The sequence below is a fragment of the Cervus canadensis genome, chromosome 1 (genome assembly GCF_019320065.1).
Source record: "Cervus canadensis isolate Bull #8, Minnesota chromosome 1, ASM1932006v1, whole genome shotgun sequence".
Lineage (NCBI taxonomy): Eukaryota > Metazoa > Chordata > Mammalia > Artiodactyla > Cervidae > Cervus > Cervus canadensis.
Genome location: NC_057386.1, coordinates 117,481,527 through 117,503,804, shown reverse-complemented (window position 1 = coordinate 117,503,804; position 22,278 = coordinate 117,481,527). Strand labels below are relative to the sequence as shown.

General features: G+C 54.0%; 1 protein-coding gene across 2 annotated transcripts in view; it reads right to left on the bottom strand.

Annotated features, from left to right (window-relative positions):
- Positions 1–22,278, bottom strand: part of GCN1 (GCN1 activator of EIF2AK4) — a 54,100-nt gene that overhangs the window by 16,663 nt on the left and 15,159 nt on the right. For both annotated transcript variants that reach the window (XM_043439186.1, XM_043439177.1), the window contains exons 13-37: positions 22,077–22,175; positions 21,683–21,856; positions 20,259–20,411; positions 18,692–18,784; positions 17,044–17,119; positions 16,735–16,894; positions 15,745–15,934; positions 15,531–15,655; positions 14,621–14,799; positions 14,295–14,388; positions 13,039–13,152; positions 12,755–12,953; positions 11,535–11,690; positions 10,887–11,068; positions 9,077–9,157; positions 8,613–8,756; positions 7,551–7,678; positions 7,193–7,382; positions 6,930–7,000; positions 6,123–6,288; positions 5,560–5,754; positions 4,260–4,506; positions 3,710–3,831; positions 3,292–3,406; positions 2,400–2,579 (exon numbers count right to left, since the gene is read on the bottom strand). In XM_043439186.1, coding sequence (XP_043295121.1) covers positions 2,400–2,579; positions 3,292–3,406; positions 3,710–3,831; positions 4,260–4,506; positions 5,560–5,754; positions 6,123–6,288; positions 6,930–7,000; positions 7,193–7,382; positions 7,551–7,678; positions 8,613–8,756; positions 9,077–9,157; positions 10,887–11,068; positions 11,535–11,690; positions 12,755–12,953; positions 13,039–13,152; positions 14,295–14,388; positions 14,621–14,799; positions 15,531–15,655; positions 15,745–15,934; positions 16,735–16,894; positions 17,044–17,119; positions 18,692–18,784; positions 20,259–20,411; positions 21,683–21,856; positions 22,077–22,175 — 3,633 coding nt within the window. The remainder of the gene's footprint in view (positions 1–2,399; positions 2,580–3,291; positions 3,407–3,709; positions 3,832–4,259; positions 4,507–5,559; positions 5,755–6,122; positions 6,289–6,929; positions 7,001–7,192; positions 7,383–7,550; positions 7,679–8,612; positions 8,757–9,076; positions 9,158–10,886; positions 11,069–11,534; positions 11,691–12,754; positions 12,954–13,038; positions 13,153–14,294; positions 14,389–14,620; positions 14,800–15,530; positions 15,656–15,744; positions 15,935–16,734; positions 16,895–17,043; positions 17,120–18,691; positions 18,785–20,258; positions 20,412–21,682; positions 21,857–22,076; positions 22,176–22,278) is intronic.

Below are 22,278 nucleotides of genomic sequence, written 5' to 3'. Positions count from 1 at the left end.
GTGTCCGGACAAAAGAGAGACAGCTGGGTACAAGTCTGTGGGGCGGCTGCCAGAGTCCCCAGCACTAGACGGGTCAGAAGAGAAGGAGGCCAGGGGCCCTCTCCCGAGAGCCCCACAAGTCACCAGGTGAGGAAGCCAGCCTGTCTGCAAAAAGCAATTCTATTCTTGCTCCCCAGGAGGAAGCAGCGTGGGGGCGGCAGCTGTCACCCCCTTGCACTGCAGAGCTGTGGCTGGTGGGGTGCCTGCCGGCTAGCTTCAGTGGCCCTGAGCTGCAGCCCCAGCTAGGCCTCCAGGGGAGGCCACTTAGCAACGTGGATCTTACTCTGTAAGCTATAACGACCCAAAGTGGCTTTTTGAAAAAAACCGTTTGGAGACGACAAAGGCCCCCTGAACCAGTGGTGGGAGTGAGGTCCACAGATAAAATGAGCTCTCCAAAGTCAGCGCCATCAGCCCAGTAGAAGGAATTCTAAGAGGGGTACCTGGCTCATCTTTCCCACAAGACCAGGGAATTCAACCACTAACAAGATAAACACCGGTCAAGAGTTTTGAGGGAATTCCCTGGCGGTCCAGTGGTCAGAACTCGGCACTGCTGCAGCCCGGGTTCAATCCCTGGTTATTGAACTAAGAACCAGCAAGCCACGCAGAGTGGTGCCCCATCTCCACCCCCAATTTAAAAAAAAAAAAATAGCCCAATTTAAAAACGGGCAAAGGATTTGAATAGACAGTTTTCCAAAGAAGATATGCAAATGAAAAATAAGCACATGAAAAGACGTTCCACATCATTAGTCATTAGGGAAATGCAAACCAAAACCACAATGAGTGGTTAAGACTCTGTGCTTCCACTGCAGGGGGCACGTGTTCGATCCCTGGCTGAGGAAGTAAGATCCCACACGCCTTGTGGCGTGGCCAAAACAAAACCACAGTGAGACGCCACTTCATACCCACTAGGATTTCTGTAACCAAAAAGATAGGGGGTAACAGTGTTGGCAATTGGAACGCGTGTTTGTGTATATACAGCTACTGACAATGTCAAGAATGGTACAGCCGCCAGGTTAACCGTCTAGCAGTTCCCTAGAAAAGGTAAACAGTTATCACATGACTCAGTTATTCCATTCCTAGGTATCTAACCAAGAAACCTGAAATCATGTCTACAAAAACAAAAATCAAATAACACCTTGGACACAAATGTTCATAGCAACATTAAAAACCAAAAAGTGGAAACAACCCAAACATCCATCAATTGATGTATGGATACACAAAACGGTACAGTCATACAATGAGATATATTATTAGGCCATAAAAAGGAATGAAATATTGATAGATGCTACAATGTGGATGAACCTTGAAAACATAATGCTAAACACAAGAAGCTAGACATAAAAGGCCACATAGTGTATGATGCTATTTCCATAAAATGTCCAGATATGCAAACTCAGAGACAGAAAATAGACTAGTGGTCATCAGGGGCTAGAAGTAGAAGGGGAAATGAGGAGTGAAACCTAATAATGGGGGTGGGGTTCCTTTCTGGGGCAATGAAAGTGCCCCAGAACTAGACAGTGGTGATACTTACATAATTTTGTGAAGATGCTAAAAACCACTAAGGTCTACATTTGTAAAAAGTGAATTTTATGCAAATTACACTGCAATTTTAAAAAAAAGAAAAAAGGGCCCACGCTGGATTCCCAAAATGAAGGCATTCATTTGATAAGAGATAAGACTGTTCTGGGCCTTAGAAATCCCCAGGACTGTTGGACATTGTAAAGAATGACAACAAAACCCACATCTACCTGTTCCTCCCGTAAAACTTCATCCTTTTCTGATTAAAATCAAGTCTGAAAATACTCAGGCTGAAACGCACTGAATGGGCACCAATGTCCTAAGTTGAAGCTTAAAATTTAACAAGTATGGTGCTGCAAGTCAACATAGCTGGCTGGAGTTTATTTCTAGAAATCAGTCTTTCCTAATCACTCAAGAAACAGCTATGCTAAAGAGTAAGCTCCCTAACCTTCCCTCCATCACAGGTCTCCTGGAATGAGCATGAACAGAAAGTCCCCTGGAACCTAACCCCTCTGAGGGGTGCTGCTGCTGTGATCCAGAGCCTGTCATTCAGTTCTGCGGATCTCAAGGCTCCCTTAGAGTCAAGCTGCCTCCGGGCCAACAACTCAGTTTCCCCACCTCTGTGGTCAATGACTGCTCCAGACCAAGAGGAGAACAGACCACTTCCAAACTATTTTCCACTGATTATCGTAGGAAAAGGGCTTCCCTGAGTTTAAAGGTTATCTCAGGGCAACCGTCTCCGTCCTCAGAGGGCCTGTGCTAAACGGGTACATGCTCCCCGCAGTGTCCAGGGGCGCAGGGAGGAGCAGGGCCCGCGCCCTCGTGGGACAGGCCTTACGTACCCAGGATCTCTGGGTTCCTGATGACAGAGCCGATCTGCCTGAGCGCCTGCTGCCCGGCCTTCTGCACTTTGACGTGGGAGTCGGTGAGCACCTCTGTGAGCTTAGGCACGATGTTGGGTAGGCAGGAAGACAGCTGCTTGGGAGCACAGTAGGCCATGGCCCCAAGCAACTCCACCGACCCTGCAGATGGCAGACACACGCCCGCGTGAAATCACGGGCCACAGGCTGGCAGTTTGCCCGGGCTGGCTGCCTGGGCAGGGGAGAAGCGGCCTGCTCCTCCCTGAGGGGGAGGGCACAGGGCCTGGCTCCAGCCAAGCAAGCAAGATGCACCTGAGGCCACCTGAGCCGGGGAAGCCCGGGTTAGAAGATGGGCAGTGGTGGGGACAGAGGCCAGACCTGGCCTAGAGCTGGCAGTGTCCCCAGGTCAGTTCACTGAGCTTCTCTGTCCTCTGTCCACTCACCCACTGAGTAAAAGAGTGAGTTTTCAAGACGTAGGGCAAAGCCTGAAGGACCAAGGGGGAAGCCCCGACCGACGTTGACCCTCCCCAAACCAGAGAAGCTCCGCTTTACAAATTAGGATTCCAAATAAGATTGTATTTTAAAAAGAGGGCTTAACGGGGGAAGAGGGCTTAGACTCAAGAGACCTAGCCACAGACCAACTTTAGAGCTCTGGGATTTCCTGACTTAAGTCTGTGGCTCTTGTCAAAGGCCTGTTTCTTGCACGAAAGTGAACAAACTATTATAGAAACGAGCAGCCTGATGAGCCCCGGCCTCGCCCCTGGGCGGGGGGGTGGGGGGATGCACACAGGACAAGAGCAGCGTCTCTGCACCCCTGGGAGGGCACTCTTCAGAACAGGAAGCTGAGACAGTGGCACCAAGGGAGCAGCCTCACCGGCTTTGGTTCTCCAGGATTCCTCCTCCAGGGCAGCCAGCAAGGAGGGGAGCACCAGCTTCACCCCATGAGCACTCAGGTTGCTCATCACAGCCTTGGCACAGTCATCTGCAGCCTCGAGGGAGGAGAAAAGACGTTCAGGGGCCTTCTCAGGCACGCCGGGGTCAAGGCCTAAGGCTGGACAGTGCGTGCGCCCCCCGGTGATCATCGCTCATCGGGAGTCTACCGTGTCAGACCCCAGGCCCCAGCCCGCAGAGGCAACTGACAGGAGGGACGGGGTTTCTCACCTCACCAGGCTTCAGTACTGCACTGGGAACCAGGGGAGTCTGCGCGGTGGCCGGCACCCGAGGGGTGGGCAGAGGCGCTCCCGCGGGGCAGGCCCCCCAACACCTCCGCCCCACGCGGCCTCAGGACTTACCTCCCGCACGTACTGGTTCCCGTCCCCAAAGCACAGCAGCAGATGGGGCAGCACGTGGACCACATACGGCTCGAAGAGCTTCCCCAGCATGGTGCAGAGCATCTCGAAGGCAAAGAGGGCTCCTGGGGGTGGCAAGGTGAGGGGTGTAGTGAGGCTGGGATCGGGACGTCCTCTGGGGATGGGACAGCCACGGGACAAGCTACTCGCCCTCTCCTCACCCTCTGGAAATGCTCAGGGCAGCTGGGGGGCTACAGCGGCCGCCCAAGAGGGAGCAGCACCCTCTGCCCGCCCTGAGCAGAAAGGAGGTGAGAACAGGAAGCACCACCAGTGAGAACGGCACCGTCTCCCTCAACTGAGGGTGCTGCAGAGTCAGAAAAGAGGACGCCCGGGCCACACCGGCGTGGCCGGGATGGAACAGCTCACAGCAGCACACACCCCGACACCGGCCTTCGGTAGGGGAGGAAAAGCCAGGTTCCCTCCTCGGGCAGCCAGGGCAGGGAGGGGGCGCTGCCCGCCCACGCTGGGCAGAGCTGAGCCTGGAGACACTCACCCTCCCGGCGGCGGAAGTTCTTCTTGTCCTGGATGGCATCGGTCAGCGCGGCCATCATCTCCTGCTGCTTCAGCGACAGGATGCCCAGGCCCTTCACCAGGCCCGCCAGCCCGTACGCAGCCCCTTTGCGCTCAGCGTACTTGTCTGACTCCAGCAGCTGCTGCATCAGCCTCTGGATCATACCCCCTGCATCCTCCTTGATGGCGGGGACGAGGGGCGGCAAGCAGCTGGCCACGGACTCCTGGACCTAGGGGAGGGGCCTCCCCGTCAGTGCCGAGGCTTAACCACGGCCGGTGCCTGGCGGCTGATGCGGTCCCCCAGGCCAATCTCCGCCACTGCCCATCAGCCCACAAGGAGCATCAGAAAGGCTGACGGGGCCCCACGATCACGTCTGAAGTGCCTGCCCACAGGATGCATGCTACATCCGTGAGCCACGAAAGCATCAGCTGTTATGGGGCTGTTTCTGGTCTGAAGGGAGAACCAAGGCCTGGGTAGGTGGGGTGAAGGCTCAGAAAGGTAAAACCCACTTACAGAGAAAGAGCCTGAGAGAAGCGGGCTACTGTGTCTTCTTAGAAACAGCCCGAGTCTCTCAGTTCTCAAATCTGTTAGAATCACAGGGAAACAGGGCTGGGCCTTAGACGACCAGGCCCAAATTGAGTGGTTCCAGAAGATGCTATCAACCATCCAGACACAGTTCAGGACGCCAACCAGGCCTAAGAAGCGGCCTGTGGCCAGGGGCCCTGGGCAGGATGCTTTGGAGGCCGGGTACTCTGACAGCTTATTTGACCACAGTTCTGTAAAACTATTCTTTTCAACTGTGCCTTTGAGGACACTCTGGATGGCTCAAAATGCAAGTCACAGAAAATACACGTAATGTGTTCTTCAAAAAAAAAGAAAAAAAAAGAAGTCCTTTGCACTGTGGCCTGGAAGCTGCATTAAAAGGCCCCCCCCTAAAAAAAGGCCCCCAAAACATACAACACAACACACACACAGAGAATGTCAAAAAAAGCCTAACACACTAAGGACAATTTCTTCCCCCTAATCTTTGTGTCTCCAGAGCCAAGTTTATACTAAGTGCAAAAAAAGACTATTAGAAAATAAGTAGAAAAAAATGCAAATATTTAAGAGATCTAGGAGAACAACGTAACAAACTGACTCCCCACTAGGGCATTACTAACTTTAAACTAGGCAGTCCCCTGAGAGACCGGCAGAGAACACAGCCTTCTGGACTTGATACCCGACTCCATCTGTAGCAGCCCACCGCCCACCCATACAGGGCCTGGGTGGTCGGGGGACATACTTGCTGGGAGGGGGTGGAGAGGGCAGCGATGAGCTTGGCGACAATTGGCTTCACTTTGGGATCGCTCTTGTCCAGGTGCTTGGCTAGAGAGCCCATGAGGACCACCACACTCTGCCGCACGGCGTCGTAGCTGGCGTCATTGGGCGCGTTCTTTAGGAACTCCTCGAACACCGGCAGCAGCGAGTTGACATTCTCCTGAAAGCCCAGAGCACCCGGAGCCTCACGTCAGCCCCAGGGACCATGCCCGGGGACAATGTTCTCTGCCTAAGCCTGGCTGGGAGACGGGCATCCTGACGAGTCAGCCAGCCATGCCATCGGGCTTCCCAGTTTTCTGGCAGGATTGCAGCAGACTTACAACAATTTAACACCCTTTGGGGGTCTTTCTGACCCAAGAAATACAAACAGAATCCGCTGGAGGGCCAGCGCCCAGCCAGGACGTCCAGTACCGGGCCTCGCCGTGGCACCATGGTGCAGCCTGCCGCCTGCCCCAGCCCAGCCTTCTCCCCACTCCTCGGGTGGCTGGGACCTTCTCCCCATCTCCTCGCCTGGCTGAGATCTCCTACCTTCCCATGTGTGTTGAGCGTCGCAAGAGCTGCATCCAACATGCACTTCCGGACATCTGGGTTTCGGTCATTGAGGGCGTCGGGGACAAAGAATTGAAAGAGTGGCTTCACCTGAGAGCTGTCCAAACACTGGGAGAGCTTGTTCAGGGCCAAAGCCAAGCCACACCTGGGAAAGAAGCGGGAGCGTGTCAGGGGAGTCAGAGGCCTCCCGGCTGGGGGCCTCTATCCTAGCATGTCACAAGGAGAGCAAGCCAGCCAACAGCACACACTGCTCCGGGGCAAGCACAGCATGGAGCCTGGCGCCCCGTGCTTGCCCTGGGGTCTGCCCGTGGGTCTGGAACTGCCCACATGTAACATAGGGTCCTGCCATCTGCTCAGAGGTTACCCTACGGGGTGACTGCAGGCAGGGGACCAGCTCTGCCTGTTTCCCTCTGTGTGAGTGCACTGCCTACCCTTCTCCCACCAGGCAGAAGGAGATGGAGGGGAAGGAAGCAGAGATGAAGACATCAGAAGTAGCCGTATTCTACAAAAGCCGAGTGTGGTGAATCTTTCAGCCATAGCTGTGAAGAGGTACCTGGAGACCTCTAAGAAAACAGTCCCCAGGGGAAAGGAGAAACATGAGCAGAGTCGCCCAGCTGGCCAGGAGGAGCCGGAAGTGGACCTCAGACCTCTGACTCGGAGGGAGGTCTTGTCTCTTCCCACCCCTGCTGACCCATCACCCTTTGCTGCCTCCTAGTGGCATGCAGCCTCCACCCGCCCACACGTCCAGAAGCGCTGAGTGGTACAAGGCTGCAACAGCTGTCGTACCTGGCTTCCCACTGGTCTGGAGGAGATTCGGAGATAACTCGTCCCAGGGCATCCAGCACCGGGGGCGGCCGCTGCAACAGACAGGTGATCGATGCACTGCAGGGCTCTCTCCGGGCCAGCGGGCCAGTCAGCTGACCGGGTGAGGCAGGATCAGGCACAAGCTGCCCTGAGCCATGGGGTGGCTCTTGTCTGGATTAGGTCGGAGGCTGATCAGGGTCTAACCCACCCTTGCATGCCCAGACCACAGTGCCCGGACGACTCACATAGAGCTTCTCCTGGTAGATCTCCATGAGCCTGCCCATGACCTCGGCCGCCTGCCGCTGGTAACGTGCCACCGCCTGGGAGAGGGCTTCTGCCCCGGCCTGCCTCACAGCTGCCTCATGATAGATGACGTCGTCAATGAGCAAGGAGCAGAGGTCTGGCTGCAGATCTAGGCCCATGGTCAACCAGAGCCTACAAGAGACCAAAGGCGGCTGGTTGGACAAGCACCTGCAGCGCAGGCCCCGTCAAAGCCAACGCTGCAGCCCTTGATCCCTCTATAGGTGGAGCACGCTGGGTCCAGTTATTCCACAAGGAGGAAGGGAACAGAGCAGGACAGGCCGGCCTTCTGACGGTGCTCACCTCTCGGCTAGCTTCCGGATCTCCTCCTCCTTGTCAAACTTGACCACCCAGAGCCTGCGCAGGAGATTCAGGCCATTCTTCTCATCAGTGTCAGGCGCCGGTAACACCATGTGGAGTTCCAACAGGCCCTGAGAGGGGCAGGATCGCACCAGGTGAGGCAGGACCTTTGGGAGGACACTCCGACCTGCCCTCCCCCCGCCGCCCTCGAGGGCTGCACCACCCAAGATGAAGCCACCAGCCACACGTGGGTCTCCACAGAAAATCAATTAGAATGGACTCTTAACTTCTTCAGCTGCACCAGCCACATTCCAAGTGCTCAGGAGCCACGCGATGGCTGGTGGCTGCCCCGCTGGACAACACAGGGAAACAGTCCCATCCCAGCAGACAGCTCCACTGGACAGCAGTGCTGGTTAGGGAGTGCCATGAGGCAGCCCGACTCCTTAGCGGCTCTGTCTCTTCAAAGAGCTTTTTTTCGTGAGATGATGGCATGCAGTGGTAAAATTGTTTAAGTAAAATTTTAAAATTTAACTGTAAACATTCAAGATGAACAAAAATCTCTGAAAAAGGATGTTCCCTTTGTTTTAACAAATATCTGCCACACTGCAATTGTGTTTCCCATTTTACCAAGGACCAGTGAACACTCCGTCACAGAGCAGTAGCTGGAGACTGCAGACTGGCATTTGGGAAACACTTTCTCATGCTCCAAGGGGATCCTTTAGTTTGGGTCCCAAAGCTCCAAGAAAGGGCAAGTATAAGGTAGTGGACTGAAGAAACGAGCCCATCCTGTGAGTTAGACCTGTCTACAAAACTACCAAGTTCCACAGTGCATTTTAGAAATTAAGTGACATCTTCAAAGGTAAAGGAAAAAACCAGTGATACAACTGCTCAGTTGTTCCAATTCCCAGAATGACCCCAAGTCACCCTCTGTGACCTTGCTCTTTGCCTCCAGGACACACTGGTGCACACGCGCGGCACCTCCCGTCAGGGCAGCTCAAACAGCAGAGCTGAGGGACCGGGGGCGGGCGGGCACCAAGGTAGCCCCACGAGCGCGTGGGCACGCACCCGGAGTGCAGTGTCCCGCACGCTGGCACAGGGGGACAGCAGGGCGCAGAGCAGCACGTCCACCTCCTCCTGCTCCGCAAAGGCACAGCCATCCTCGCCACTGCTGCTGGCACACAGGGTGGTCAGGGCCTCTGAAGCCAGAACCTGAAGGAGACATCCAGCCACTGGGCTCAGTTCTACAAATCGTTTCCTACTACGGGGCCAGGCAGGGGAGCTGGGGATGGGCTTCGGGGGGGGATCTGAACTAAGAACGTCCACCCCACCCACCCCTACTAGGCCTCAGATCCCAGCGCCAGGCCAAGGCCAGTGGCAGGATCCAAGCAAAACCTCTCACGAGCTGAGAACAGTCTGGCTGGCTGTCATGAGCACCGCTGTGCCTAAGGCCAGAATTGAGGGCTGGGAGAGGCAATCAGAACCTGAGGGTGGGGTTGTGAACGGCAGAAGCCAGTGGGGGACCAGATCACCTGAAGTCGGGGAGAACCTGTCCCGATCACCCAGGTCAGAAGGCGCAGCATGGCCACGCGAGGTAGCAACTCCGGGCCGTTCTACGGGAGAAAGCACATGAGGTGAGACGAAGCTCCACGGAAGGTCGGTACCCAAGCCCAGAAGCACGTGAGTCCCTCTCCCCCACAGGGGGAGGTTTCAGGTCTTCCTGCTGACCACACTGGAGGGACCCTGTCAGGTCTACCACTCAATCCACAGGAGCCAACCCCAGTCAGCCGTGATCTCCGGGGGCTAAAAATAACTATTCTTAACCTTGACTGAAACTCAGACTTTTGAAATATAGGTGGCTCATGAATACACAAAGAGATACTGAACTTTTTAAGTAAGTAAAGAAATGCAAAATAAAACAAGACACCATTCTTCCACCTGTCATTGGCAAGCCAAACACTATGTGAGGTTGTATGAGGTTTGGAGAAAAGGGAACGCTTAACGAGCGTATAGCTCAGAACATGTCACATGACCTAACAATTCCACGCCCAAGAATCTGTCCTATGGGAATGTTCACATGGTGTGCAAGGCATGTAAATGAACAAGGGGACACACCAAGCTTTGTTCAAAACCTGGAAACGTTTGTGGCCTTAAAATGTCAATCAGCAAGTAAAAACCTGACTAAAACATGGTGCGCCCACAGAACAGAGCCCATGATCCACATGATGTGGACCCCACAGGCCCTGACACTGGAGAAGGCCCAGAGAAGGCAGCCCCATGGAAGGAGCGGTGCAATCCATTCTTTGCATTACTGCGTTTGTGGATATGAGCTTTATATGTGCTTAAATAAAAAAAAGTCCACAAGGGTATAAACCAAACTGTTATCAATAGCTACCTCTGAGGAGGAGCATTTCTCTTTTTGCTTCTGTACTGTTGGAATTTTTTAAAGTATGTAAGCATTACTTTCAAGTTTTTAGAACATAATCTATTAAAACTGGGCTGCCCTGGTAGCTCAGCTGATAAAAGAATCTGCCTGCAATACAGGAGACCCTGTTTCAATTCCTGGTTGGGAAGATCCCCTGGAAAAGGGACAGGCTTCCCACTCCGGTGTTCTTGGGCTTCCCTGATGGCTCAGCTGGTAAAGAATCCACTTGCAATGTGGGAGCCCTGGGTTCAATCTCTGGGTTGTGAAGATCCCCTAGAGAAGGGAACAGCTACCCACTCCAGTTTTCTGGCCTGGACAATTCCATGGACTTTATAGTCCATGGGGTCGAAAAGAGTCGGACATGACTGAGTGAGTTTCACTTTTAATCTATTAAGAAAGAAAACTCGGGACTTCCCTGGTGGTCCAGTGGTTAGGACTTCACATTCCAATGAAAGGGGTGAGGATTCTATCCCTGGTCAGAGAACTAAGATCCTTCATGCCTCCTGGCCAAAAACCCAAAACATAAAACAGAAGCAATATTGTAACAAATTCAATAAAGACTTTTATAGATAGTCCACACCCAAAGTCTTTAAAAAAGAAAAAAAAAATCCTGACTGAATGAGCTCCAGTCTCGAAAGCAAGTGAAAAGGACAGTAACCAGCACTGTCTTCTTAAGAACAAAATACAATAAATTAGAGTCCGTCAACTTCTTTGGGTCAGAAACTATCAGACACAAGAGACCCACAGCTTCTGTCAGGCCCTGACAGCCTCTCTCAATAGAACATTTGGGGTCTCCCCACCAATGGCTGCTGCCGTAGGATCCCCTCTCCAGAACTGTTCACGGGTCAGGAAGTGTCAGAAGCCCCTGCCCCCGCCACCCCGCTCAAGCCGAGGGGGAGCCGAGCTCCCCGGCCTACCTCATCCACGCGCCCGGGCGGGTTGCTGGAGGAGGCCCGCAGCTGGGCGTGGACGGTGAGGATCTGAAGAATCTGGGCCATCCTTTCCTCCTCCTCCTCGCTGTGGTGGGGCATCTCAGTCAGCACCATCTTCAGAAACGGGAAAACCAAGGAGAAGGCTGGCGCAGACAGGGGTGCAGCGTCTGTGAGAGCAAGAAGCAGACAGTCTCTGCAGGCTGGCCGGGCCCCAAGCTTGGCCGCCACAGCGTCCATCCTCAGGGCAAGCGGGCGGGGAGATGGCTGGAGGCCCTTTCTGACACCCTGAAGCCAGCAGCATGACAAGAAGGACGAGAGATGACAGTCCAGTTCTAAAGCCAATGCCGCTCCTACCCCAGACAGCGCCTGGTTCCAGAATGTGAGCATTAAACAGACAAGTAGATTCCAACAGCAAGAACTAAACCCTCAAGGGTGGGGGGGTCACAGTGACTCAGTACCAGGGACTGGATTCAAAAATCGTCCATCTGGTTCAAGGGGTGAGGTGAGGAAATCAAGGCCAGCATGAGGAGAGACCAGTGGAAGCCGCGGCCTCGGAAGCCGGGGGGATGGGAGTCCAGCCCCTGCACAGTTCACACTGCCTCGTGCCCTTGTCCACCCTACCCTGCCCCTCACCTGGCTCGCCCTTGCCCGCCCTGCTGGTGATGGTGTGACTGTGCAGCAGGGTCACCGCCCTCTTCACGGCCACCGACAGCTCCTCCTGGCACCATGACTTGTCCAGGGCACATTCTGGCTTCAGCAGGCGCAGAGTCACGTGGCTCACCAAAGTGCCTGTGTCCAAGAGAAGGGACCCACAGGGGATGGCCCACTCACAGACACACAGTCTGGCTCAGGTGTGAACCAGGGACCCAGGGCACCACGTCCCCGAGTCAACAGTAATCAGCTCTGCTCTGCCCGTCTCCTCAACCTAGTTTCTCGTTTCATCTCCATGACACCCCAAAAGGGTGGGCAAGCCGGCGAGGGGCTATCCTGACAGCAAGGAATCAGAAGTACGTGGCGAGGAGGCATGAGCCACACAAAGTTACTCAGCTGGGAGTGAAGCTCTAGCCACAGGGCGCTCCCACCTTCCATGCAGCAGCCCAGTCAGTCGGGTAACGCTTCCCATAGGTTCTGCGTGCACGGCCTGACTCCAGCCTCACCATGGGAACGTATCCTTAAGGCTCAGAGGTGTCATACAACCCACAGAGTGAGGCTACCACAATTCCCAGCCACCCCACATGGCCTTTGTGGCTAAACAGAAAGCTGTTCAAGGCCACAAAGACCCCTGGTCATCCACACCTGGCTGCTCAGAAGCACTGGGCTCCAAGGGTAGACCACGTGGCACCAACTATCCCACTGCCACTGAATTTAAAACTGCTACAGAAAGATCAAGGGCTTCCCATGTGGCCCAGCGGTAAAGAACCTGCCTGCCAATGCAAGAGACGTAAGAGATGAGGGTTCGATCCCTGGGTCAGGAAGATCTGCTGAAGTAGGAAATGGCAACCCACTCCAGTATTCTTTCCTGGGACACCCCATGGACAGAGGGACCTGGAAGGCTGCAATCCATGGGGTCACAAAGAACTGGATATGACTGAGCGACTCAGCACGCACGCGCGCACACACACACAGAAAGATCACTGACTAGCATCTAAAACTTGGTCCTCAGAGTGAAGACACAGTAGACGTAAAAGAGGAGAGAGGAGATGGCACCACGTGCTCCCCAGGATGTGCAGCTGGGGCTGCCCGAGGCTGCGCCCACGGGAACACAGGTCACTAGCCGAGGTCACTGTGAGCCTCCCCCTGTCCACCCCCGCCTGCCCCGGGGCCACGCCCACAGCCAGCCGACAACGACTAACCCAAAGCCTTGAGCCTCGGGGGCATGACACAGGCAGCCAAGGACAGGAAAGGGGTCTTGATCCTGGGAGCAGCCAGGGGAGACTTCAGCAAGGGCAGGAAAGAGTCGACCAGGACAGGGATATACTGGGTCAGGCCGGATGGGTTCTTGGCCAGGATGGTGTCCAGCAGCCCCAGCGCCGCCTCCAGCTCACCGTCCAGCTGTAAGCAGAGTCAGCCCAGAGGGCCGGTCAGCAGGACCCACCCTGACAGTGAGTGAGGCGGGGGCACTGGGGCAGCTGCTCACCTCCTGCAGCCGCCTCCGGATCTGCGCCTCCTTATCCAGCTGGGCCTGCAGCATCTCCTTCTGTTTGCTGGTCAGCTGCACCTCCTCTTTTATGCCTTTCTTCTTTTTTATCTCCTGAAGGAACAAGCACAATTCCATCTCCAGGGGACAGACCTGCCTCCCTCCCACCACCAGGCAAGGTGAGCTCGGCGCCACCATCGGCCCCAGGCCAGCTCTGAGTCTATGATCTGGGCCCCAAACCTGCCGGCTGGCCTCCCCAACCTCCCACAAGCCCAGGGCCACCTGGTTTCTACAGAACAGAAAGCAGTAGAGCGGCCATTTCTTGCCAGATTCTCTACGAGCAAAACACAAAAAGAGTCTTTACGTGTTAAGAGAAATGGGAAGTTCCTCCAGTTGCTGAAGAGGGTATTCTGGGAGCCACATAGCTTCAGGATTCTAGCCTAAGCCTCTCCCACCCCTGACCAGCCTGCCCTACACTCTCCTCCAGTGTAAGCTAAAGCCTGGCAGAGGCTGAGAGCATTCGTTCATCTGATATTTACTGAGCACCTACGAGGTGCCAGATGCTGGGGAGACTATGGGAACAAGACCAAGTCTCTGCCCTCATAGAGCTCACCATCTTAGTGGGGGCAGCTACACAATGAACAGGTGAACAGATATATAAACAAGGTGACTTCAGATCATGACTGATGTTATGAAAAGAATAAACATGATGCGTAACAAATGAGAAAGGGGCGGCTCAGCTCTGGGTAGGGTGGGCAGAAGGGGTCACCTCTCTGCGGAAGGGGTAGAGATGTAGAAGACAAGAAGAACTCAGCCTGTAAAGACTGAAGAAAAAAAATAAAAAAGACTGAGGGAGGAGCACAGGCTCTGAGACAAGAGAAAGAGCCCTGTGTGCTGTGCTTCCACCAGAACCAGTCCCGTCACCACTGAACACAGCCATGAACCCCGAGGCCCCAGCGGCTACACTGTGCCAGGGCCCGTGCCCACTGTCAGGAGGACAGGTGGGACCCGCCCATCCAGGAGTGGGGCGTGGGGATGGGCATGGAGTCAAGCTACACCATTTAGCAGAGGAAATACACGAACTACTGACAGCAGAAAGAAAAATCTCTTTTCCTTGAGTTGCGGGTGGAGAAAGCTACTGAGAAAGGGCAGATCAAGAAAGTGACAGGAGGACCCGGGCTGAGTGGGGAGGTCAGAGGAGCGTGCCACAGGTCAGGGTGACCCAAGGAACCGGCCTGAGGCCTCCGCACACCCACCTCCTTCAGCTCCAGCTCAATGATCTGCTCCTTGAAGGAGTAAGCTTTGTTCTCTCGCTTCATGTTGGCCTTTTTTATGCTGTCCTGCTGGGCACTGAAACACCAGAGCAGGTGATCAGCCAGGTTCCATCCGGCCACAAGGCCCTTTAGCCTCCCACCAGCCATGAGATCCCTGCTAGCTCTTAAGTCACGGGCACCAGGCAAGTGCTGGGTCCTCCACACACTCTCATATCCGGGACCGAAGACGGTGCGTGGACTACAGCCAGCACTCCCCCAACGAACAGACAGCCTGTGTCCCTTACTGAGCCCTCGAGCAGGCGGCGCACCTCTGGATGATGGACTTGTCGTACAGCTCCCCTGCAGGGGTCTGCATGATGGCAAACTCCTCCCGCGTCACCTGGCACAGCGCGGGGTTCTGCACGGAGGCGGTGACGGTGCTGATGAGCTGCGGGAGGACCCGGTCGGGGGACAGGATCGAGAGGGAGCCCATGGCGTTCATGGAAGACTGCCAGGCAAACAGACACGGTCAGCGCCTGCCGCGGCTGGCACAGGAGAGAGGGCCTGTCGTGTCTCACGCCCTGGGCAGCTGGCTCCCCTTCTTGCCGCTGTCTGTTCTTTCTGAGCCCCACCCACTGGAGTGGACGGCTACAGGCTGTGCCTGCCGCACCCCGACATAGGGCACACCTTTCTCTCCCACTCTCGATCTCTGTGATTCAGGCAGAGCTTCCCCCACCCTCGCTAGAGATGGGCGCGTGACCCAGACCAAAAGGATGGGCCCTGGGATAAGCACAGACCCGAGTCAGGTCAACCCAGGCGGTAAGGCCCCCTGCCAGCTGGAATGGTTGGAAAACGCCGGCTATTCCCGCTGGAGCTAACGAGGGACGAGATGTAAGCCCAGAACAGCTATCCTGTGACGGAAAAGTGGAGACTGAGAAAGAAGCCCATGCCACAGAAAGCAGCAGTGAGGCACAGACAGAGAAGGGAGACGGACAGAAAACAAGAGACATACCACTTATGAGTTCTTGAGGACATCTGAGTCCCCGTCCCGTCACATCCACAGGCTTTACCAGTTAAGACGCGGCAACCAGCAAACTCCCTGCTAAGCTCAAACTAGTCTGCGCTATCACTTGCAACCCAACAGTCCAACCCACTTCTCATCACCCTGTCTTCTGTTTCTCTGAATCTTCCCCGTCTGCTGCTGACCTGAGGCCAGAGCCAGCTCACAGGCCCAACTACCTGGTTCAGGGGGCTCTGTGTGGTGATCCTGGGGATGATCTGGTCCAAGTGCCTGGTAATGAAGGCTTCCGGATCAATCTTCATCCTGGCGAGAAGTGCTGGCCAGAGGCCAGACTGCACAGCCACTGAAGGGAAGGGGAGCTCTTTGAGGCCTTCTGCCTGCCTGCTCTTCTGACAGAGTCCCTGGCCCCCCACCCCTGCTCGGGCTACAGACCTAAGGACGGGTGGTGAGAAATGATCAGCATCTCCTGCGCCAGCTGTTCCATGCCGGAGACACCGCCCTCCAGCCCTGGCACCCCGGAGATGACGCACAGAGCCTCCTGCAGGACCCGCGGGGGCACATAGGCCTTGCCCGCCTCAGTCACCTCCCCAGTGTCGGTCACCAGAGCCTCGAAGGGCAGCACCTGTGGAGACACAACGTGTGAGCTCCCAATGATCAGAGCCCCGTGCTGGCCTGACCCCCAGGAGATGAAGACACTGGGGACGCAGCTGCCTGTCATTCAGGCTATTCTCTGGGCCCCCTGCCGGCGTGGAGACCAATGCCTGGAGCCCTGCACTGGGATCCACACAGGCTGTGAGATGGGCCTGGAAGGAAGCACCTAGGGTCCTGAGCCTCAAAGAGGCCACAGTGGGGAAAAAGGCAACAGAATCCGATCCAGGGGGAACAAACCTGAGACTGCAAGTCTGTCACCAGCCCACATCCCTCAAGCCTGCCCAGGGAGGGAGGGAGGGAAGAAGTGAAACGGGACACAAAGAGCACTGAAATCAGGAGACAGGTTCCTGCCACCACCCGCTGACGGGAGACCCTGAGCAAGTCATTTTAGCTGCCAGAACCATGAACGACACCCATAAAACAAGCGTAGAAAGCCTCTTGGCCTTTTAAAGGCATTATGAAAAACGGACGGAGAGAAGGATTAAAAAAATGTTTTAAAAATTATAAAGTGCTTTAAAAACGAAGTGTTTTTCCATTACTCAAGAATGTGTCATAAGTCATGGGAAGAAAGACAGGCATCTGCAAAGGAAAAGAAATGGCATGAAACAAGGTGGGCCCTGAGCTGCGGGGCCGCGCAAGAGACCCTGGCAGCACACGGAGCCTGCGCCGAGTGAGGACAGCGGGGAGCGCGCAGGTGAGATCCCACAGCGCAGGCAGGGGCGGCTCGGGGGTCTGTGAGCCCCAGTTCCGGAACCCAGAAGAGGCCTTGACCTTGTGAGAACTGAGGACGGTCTTCAGCTCCTCCAGCAGTCCGTACGCCAGCTTGAAGCCCCCGAGAGAGGACAGCAGCTTCCGGGCCGTCTGCTGGGCCTGCCTGCGCACGTGCCAGGTGCGGCTCAGGAGCACGGCCGCCAGGGCCCGGTGGTACTGCCTGCAGCAGGGCGACAAGGCGCGCTGGCGACGGCCGGGCGCGGCTCTCCGCGGCCAGCCTCCCGCCCCTCACACACCGCTGTGGTTCGGGCTCCTCCCAGGGAACAGGGTCGTCTGGCCCGAGGGGGAAGGTGAATAAGCCCCACGTACTGAACTTTGTTGCCTGTGAGTCGCTGCGGATGGTCAAGAAACAGTCTCTCTGTCAGCTGCAGCACGGTGCCCAGGGCTGGCGAGGAAAGAGAAACAGCACAAGTGTTTTTAAAATAGAGAATACGGCCATGGCCGAACCGCCCTGAATGTGCCCGATCTCGTCTGAAACAGAGGAAACGGGGACGTCCCTGGTGGTCCAGAGGCTGAGACTCCGTGCTCCCAATGCAGGGGGCCCAGGTTCCATCCCTGGTCAGGGAACTAGATCCCACATGCCGCAACTAAGGCCCAGAGCAGCCAAATACACAAAGAAATTAAATAGAGAAAATACCCAGAGAGAACTGGAAAAGTTGGAAATCAAAATGTAAGCATAAAGTTACAGTTTCACTTGAACTTTCTTTTTTTTAAACTTTTAACTTTATATTGAGTATAGTTGATTAACAATGCTGTGTTAATTTCAGATGTACGGCCAAGTGACTCAGTTATACATATATGTATTATCTATTGAACTTGCTTTTCTGCTAAAAGCAAGTTATGCTTTTAGCATATGCACACGTGTATTTTGGAACAAGCAAAAGTATACACTTTCTTCTAATTAAAACAATGAGATCCTATGGTATAGCACACGGAACTATATTCAATACCCTGTGATAAACTATAGTGGAAAAGAATATGAAAAGGAATGTGTATATATTTGTATAACTGAATCATTCTGCTGTATAGTAAAAATTAACACACGAATGTATTAATAAATTCAACTGTACTTCCATAATTTAATTCGTATGCAGTTCTAAAGAATAAGAGTACTCATATACTGATGTGAAATGATTTCCAAACCTAGACAGCACAATGCATATAGCATGCATATTACCATTTATTTGTATAAAAAAGGCAGAGAACTAACACATAAGGATATTTATTGGTATAAAAATAAAATATCAAAGATACACAGCAAGTGGATAAAACTGGTTCTCCAAGGCTAGGGACACTGGGCAAAGATCAAAGCAACGGTGTAACTTTCAGTGTAGCCCCTCTTGGGGCTCTAACTTATTTTTGTATTATGTGAATACATTTCCTGTTCAAAGACTAGCTAAACGTGTTTTAAACATCAGGAAGTGACTAACAGTTGTAGCTCATTAACAGAATGTTGTGATGTGCGAGTCAAAAGACTTTTCAAGTCACCAATTAGCCAGATACTTCTAAGGCAACCTAGAATTTTAAACGTACATTTAAAGATCAACGGTTCCTTTTCTGCCAAGATAGAAACCAGTAGTTTTTCTATCTCCCGGTGGGGGAGTGGAGCCAGCTACACTTCACTAGAGCTTCTCAGCTGCCTCTGAACATAAGAAAACCTCTGAGACAGCACCAATTACCCAATCAGCTATAATTACATCTAATATCACAGCTCTACAACTATTAGTGCTCTGTCTCCACAAATCTCCCACTTCACTCCCACCTCCCCAGCCTTCCAGGCCCCACAGGAATAAATTCATTCTCAGGAAAGCTGAGCTGTTGGTCAGATCGCTCTGCTCCAGGTCTTTGCCGAGCTGACTGGTCAAAACAACAGGCAGTCCGGGAAGGGTCCTCTCTGAAGACCCACCAGAGAGACTCGGCCCCAAACTCAACTTCAATTAGGCAGGTAGTGACTCACCATCCTCTGAAGCCATGAGCAGGAATTTCTCAGAAGTGAAAACCTGCTTCTTCTCATCCAAAATGAGCTGCCAAAAACCGCTCAGTTTGGCCTCTGCAAGAGACAAAAGGTCACTCCATCACACAGCCCACTGCCTCGCCCAGGGCTGGCCCCGCCACACTGCAGCTGCTGTGGCTGGGTCATCTGGCAGACCCTCCTCGGTGCAGTGGGCCGGGGTCCTCCCATGCTGAGAACTAACTAGTTCTTCTGGTAGCATCACCTCTTATGGAAACCTCTGGTGCTCCTCCACTGCCTACAGAAGCCCAGATGACCTGCCTCCCACCTTGGATTCCCACCTGCTCCAGGTGCCAAGCTGAGCTCCTTAAGGTCCTCACATGGTGCCTTCCCTTGCCCTCCCCTGGTCTGAACTCACACTGCGCCGTTACCTTCCAATCAGTGAAACTCCTAGTCCTCAGGGCCCTAGTTCAAACACTCCCTCCTTCAGGAAGCCTTTCCTGGCCCCCAACCCCGAAACTAAAAGCAATCCATCCTTCAAACCTGCTCTCATGCTATGTTTTGCCTTTAACGGCAAATGATGTTTGCATATACCTTCTCCCATTACAGTAAAGGCAGCTTAAAATTTGCTGAAGCGGGGTCATGTTCATTTCTGCCTCCCCCCACGGAGAAGTAGCTGAGTGCCTTGGCATATACTCAGAGGTCATGCAATAATCTGTGAAAAGAGCTGAATCTTGTTTCTAACCACAGGAGCATGTCCAGCGATGTCCGCACAGAGCAGGAATTAGACCAAACAAGCATGAACACCTTGTAGCCACAAAAACAGGAAAGCTCTTTTTGTTGCACTGATTTGGAATCTTTTCCCAGATGTGTTCAGTACATAAAATGGCATGTGTACTACGTTGTTGTTGTTGTTGTTTAGTTGCTAAGTCGTGTCCAACTCTTTTGCGACCCCATGGACTGTAACCTTCCAGGCTTCTCTGTCCATGGGATTTCCCAGGCAGGAATACTGGAGTGGATTGCCATTTCCTACCCTGGAGGATCTTCCCAACCCAGGGATCAAACCTGAGTTTCCTGCATTGGCAGGCAGACTCTACCACTGAGCCACCAGGGAAAAGCCTGTGTACAGTACACTACCCAGAGTGTTTGGGCAATTACACATCAGCCACCTCTGGGCACCAAACTGGTAATGTCCTCCAAGGAGAGAAACTGCGTGGCTGGAAGGCAGGCTGGCTAAACCCAGGGGACACTGTTCATGTTACACCCTAAAAACGTATAACCGATCAAAAACAAAGGCCCACCGAGCACCTGCAGGGGTGAGCCTCAGGAGGGCACGGAGCGGTGGGCAGGCAGCCAGGGAGCGCTGTCACCGTCCTCCTCCGCTGTCGCTCCAGTGCTCAGGGACGGGAGCTTGCGGACAAAATCCACCCCGGCAGGTGCTATGTGGCCCCGTGGCTGCCCAGGGGGTGAGTGGCCAAGCTGACGCGGCCAAATCCTGAACATCTGGCCCTCCTCCCAGGGACGCTGGAAGAGGCCCTTGTCTGCAGCCTCCTGGACAGCGCCGGACTCTTACCAGCCTGCGAGTCAGCCATTGAGAGCTTTGTGAGCAGCAAGGCAGCGGCGACCCCTTCGGTGACGACGGGAACCTGAGTACCTTGGGAGGCCGCCTTCTCCACTGTCTGGATGAGCAAGGGCAGCAAGTCCAGGGCTTGTAGCAGCGTGTCGCCTGTGGAGACAGGACCGGCGCCTTACAGAATGCCTCCATCATGCAGGGCCGGGGGGGGCGGGGGGGCAAGATTACCCGAGAAAGGACACTCACGCCTGTCTGAACTGGCTAATGATTACCTCTCAAATACCTCGAAGAAGTGGAGTAGAATCTAGGGCTTAACTCACACTCTACAGCCTACAGCTAGTGCTAGAAGGGCCCTTACTAGCCCGAGCCTGGCTATTCATTTGATGGATAAACAGAGGTAAAATGAGCTGCCCGTGGCCACACAGCTGGTTGGGAGAAGGGAACCAGAGCAAACCTCAGGCCCACCAATTTCTTTCTGGGGCGCTTCCCCCACACCAGACAACCTCAGGACCCAAACCCCCCAACCAGAACCAATCTGCTGACCTATGAACTAATGTCTGTTTTAAAAAAGGTAAAAACTTATTAAAACCTGTAGCTAAACTCATAAATTACCAAACTGGTGTTATCAGAAGGTTTCACACACAAAAAAGCATTTCATCTGGACAATGCCATGCTTTTGAATCCAAGAAATATATATCTTAAAGGTTTATTCTATGTTTGCTTTTAAAGTCTGGAGCAGAACTAGAACTAGCTCCAGCTAAAGGGACGAGGTTAAATCAAGACTTGGCTATTCAGAACTCAATCTGAAGTCAACTTTGATCAGTGCAGCAAAACTGCAGTGATACACAAGCTCAGACAGAACAGAAGGGGGTCACCTTTCTAGAGGGCGCTCTGGAATCTCCCAGACATTTCTTTAGACACAGTCAACATCCATTTAAACTGTAAGTGAAACATGAGTCCATCTCAGAGGTGGAAATCAGTGTTAGAGATTTTCACTTTGGGGTTCAAGCTCCTATACAGATTTGCCGTGTCCCCTCACTGCACGTGGAAAGGAGGCAAGTGCCCAGACGACAGGTTTGTTAGCCCTGACGCAATGGCAGGGCTGGTTTCTCACAGGTCCAGGGTAAAGACTATAAATTTACACCTCACACATCAGTCTTATCAGAATCATATCTTCATGATTTCAGAAAACAGAGCGACGGGCTCTGGTTGTGGGTCCTCTCTGAATAAACTTTGTACTCTGAACGTCTGATAAGGAGGAGAAGTCAAAAACGGGGCTCTGATTCTAGGCTTTGTGGATGACTAAGCTGGATGCTCCCATGGACTCAGGAGGAAATGATGCAAAAAAGGCTGGACCAAAAGGGCAAGCCTAGAGGGGCAATGACACCCTGAAGACTGGGTCTCCTCTGCGGGGAGCCTCTCACCTCGGAAGCAGACTAACATGCACTGCAGGTAGGCATGCCTCACGGCAGAGGTGGAGGTTTTAAGGCTGAAGGCTTTCTTGAACCATTCGGTGAGCTTCTTGGGTACTTCCGTGGTGAAGCGGTGACACCAGAGAGCCAAGACAGAGACAGCATGCACCAAGGTGCCTTCGTGAACTAGGGGGAGAAGTCGGAGCCCAGTCAGCCAGACATCTTACAACCACGTCACATCACCGCGAGCCGCACGCGAAAGCAAGCCAGGTAAAGGGAACGGAAGTACTGATGCTTCGGGGAGGGGAAGCAGGGCCTTCAGAAGGGGTCACCGCAGGCTCCAACCGTGAAAACCGGGCTCAAACACGGGGCCCGGCTGCAGCCTCGCCGTGCTGCCCAGAATTACCTTCTTGCTGGAGGAACGGGATGAAGAGCTCAGCCACGGTCCCGCTCAGGACTTGACTGGAAGGCCCCGACACCACGTGATGACTGACACTCCCGATCCCTGGAAGGCAGGGGTTCCCTGCTCAGCCCCTGCTCAGCACAGAACTGCTAACGCACCATCTTCCTGTCGCTGCCCCCCTCCCCAGCGGCCACGCCTCTCCTCT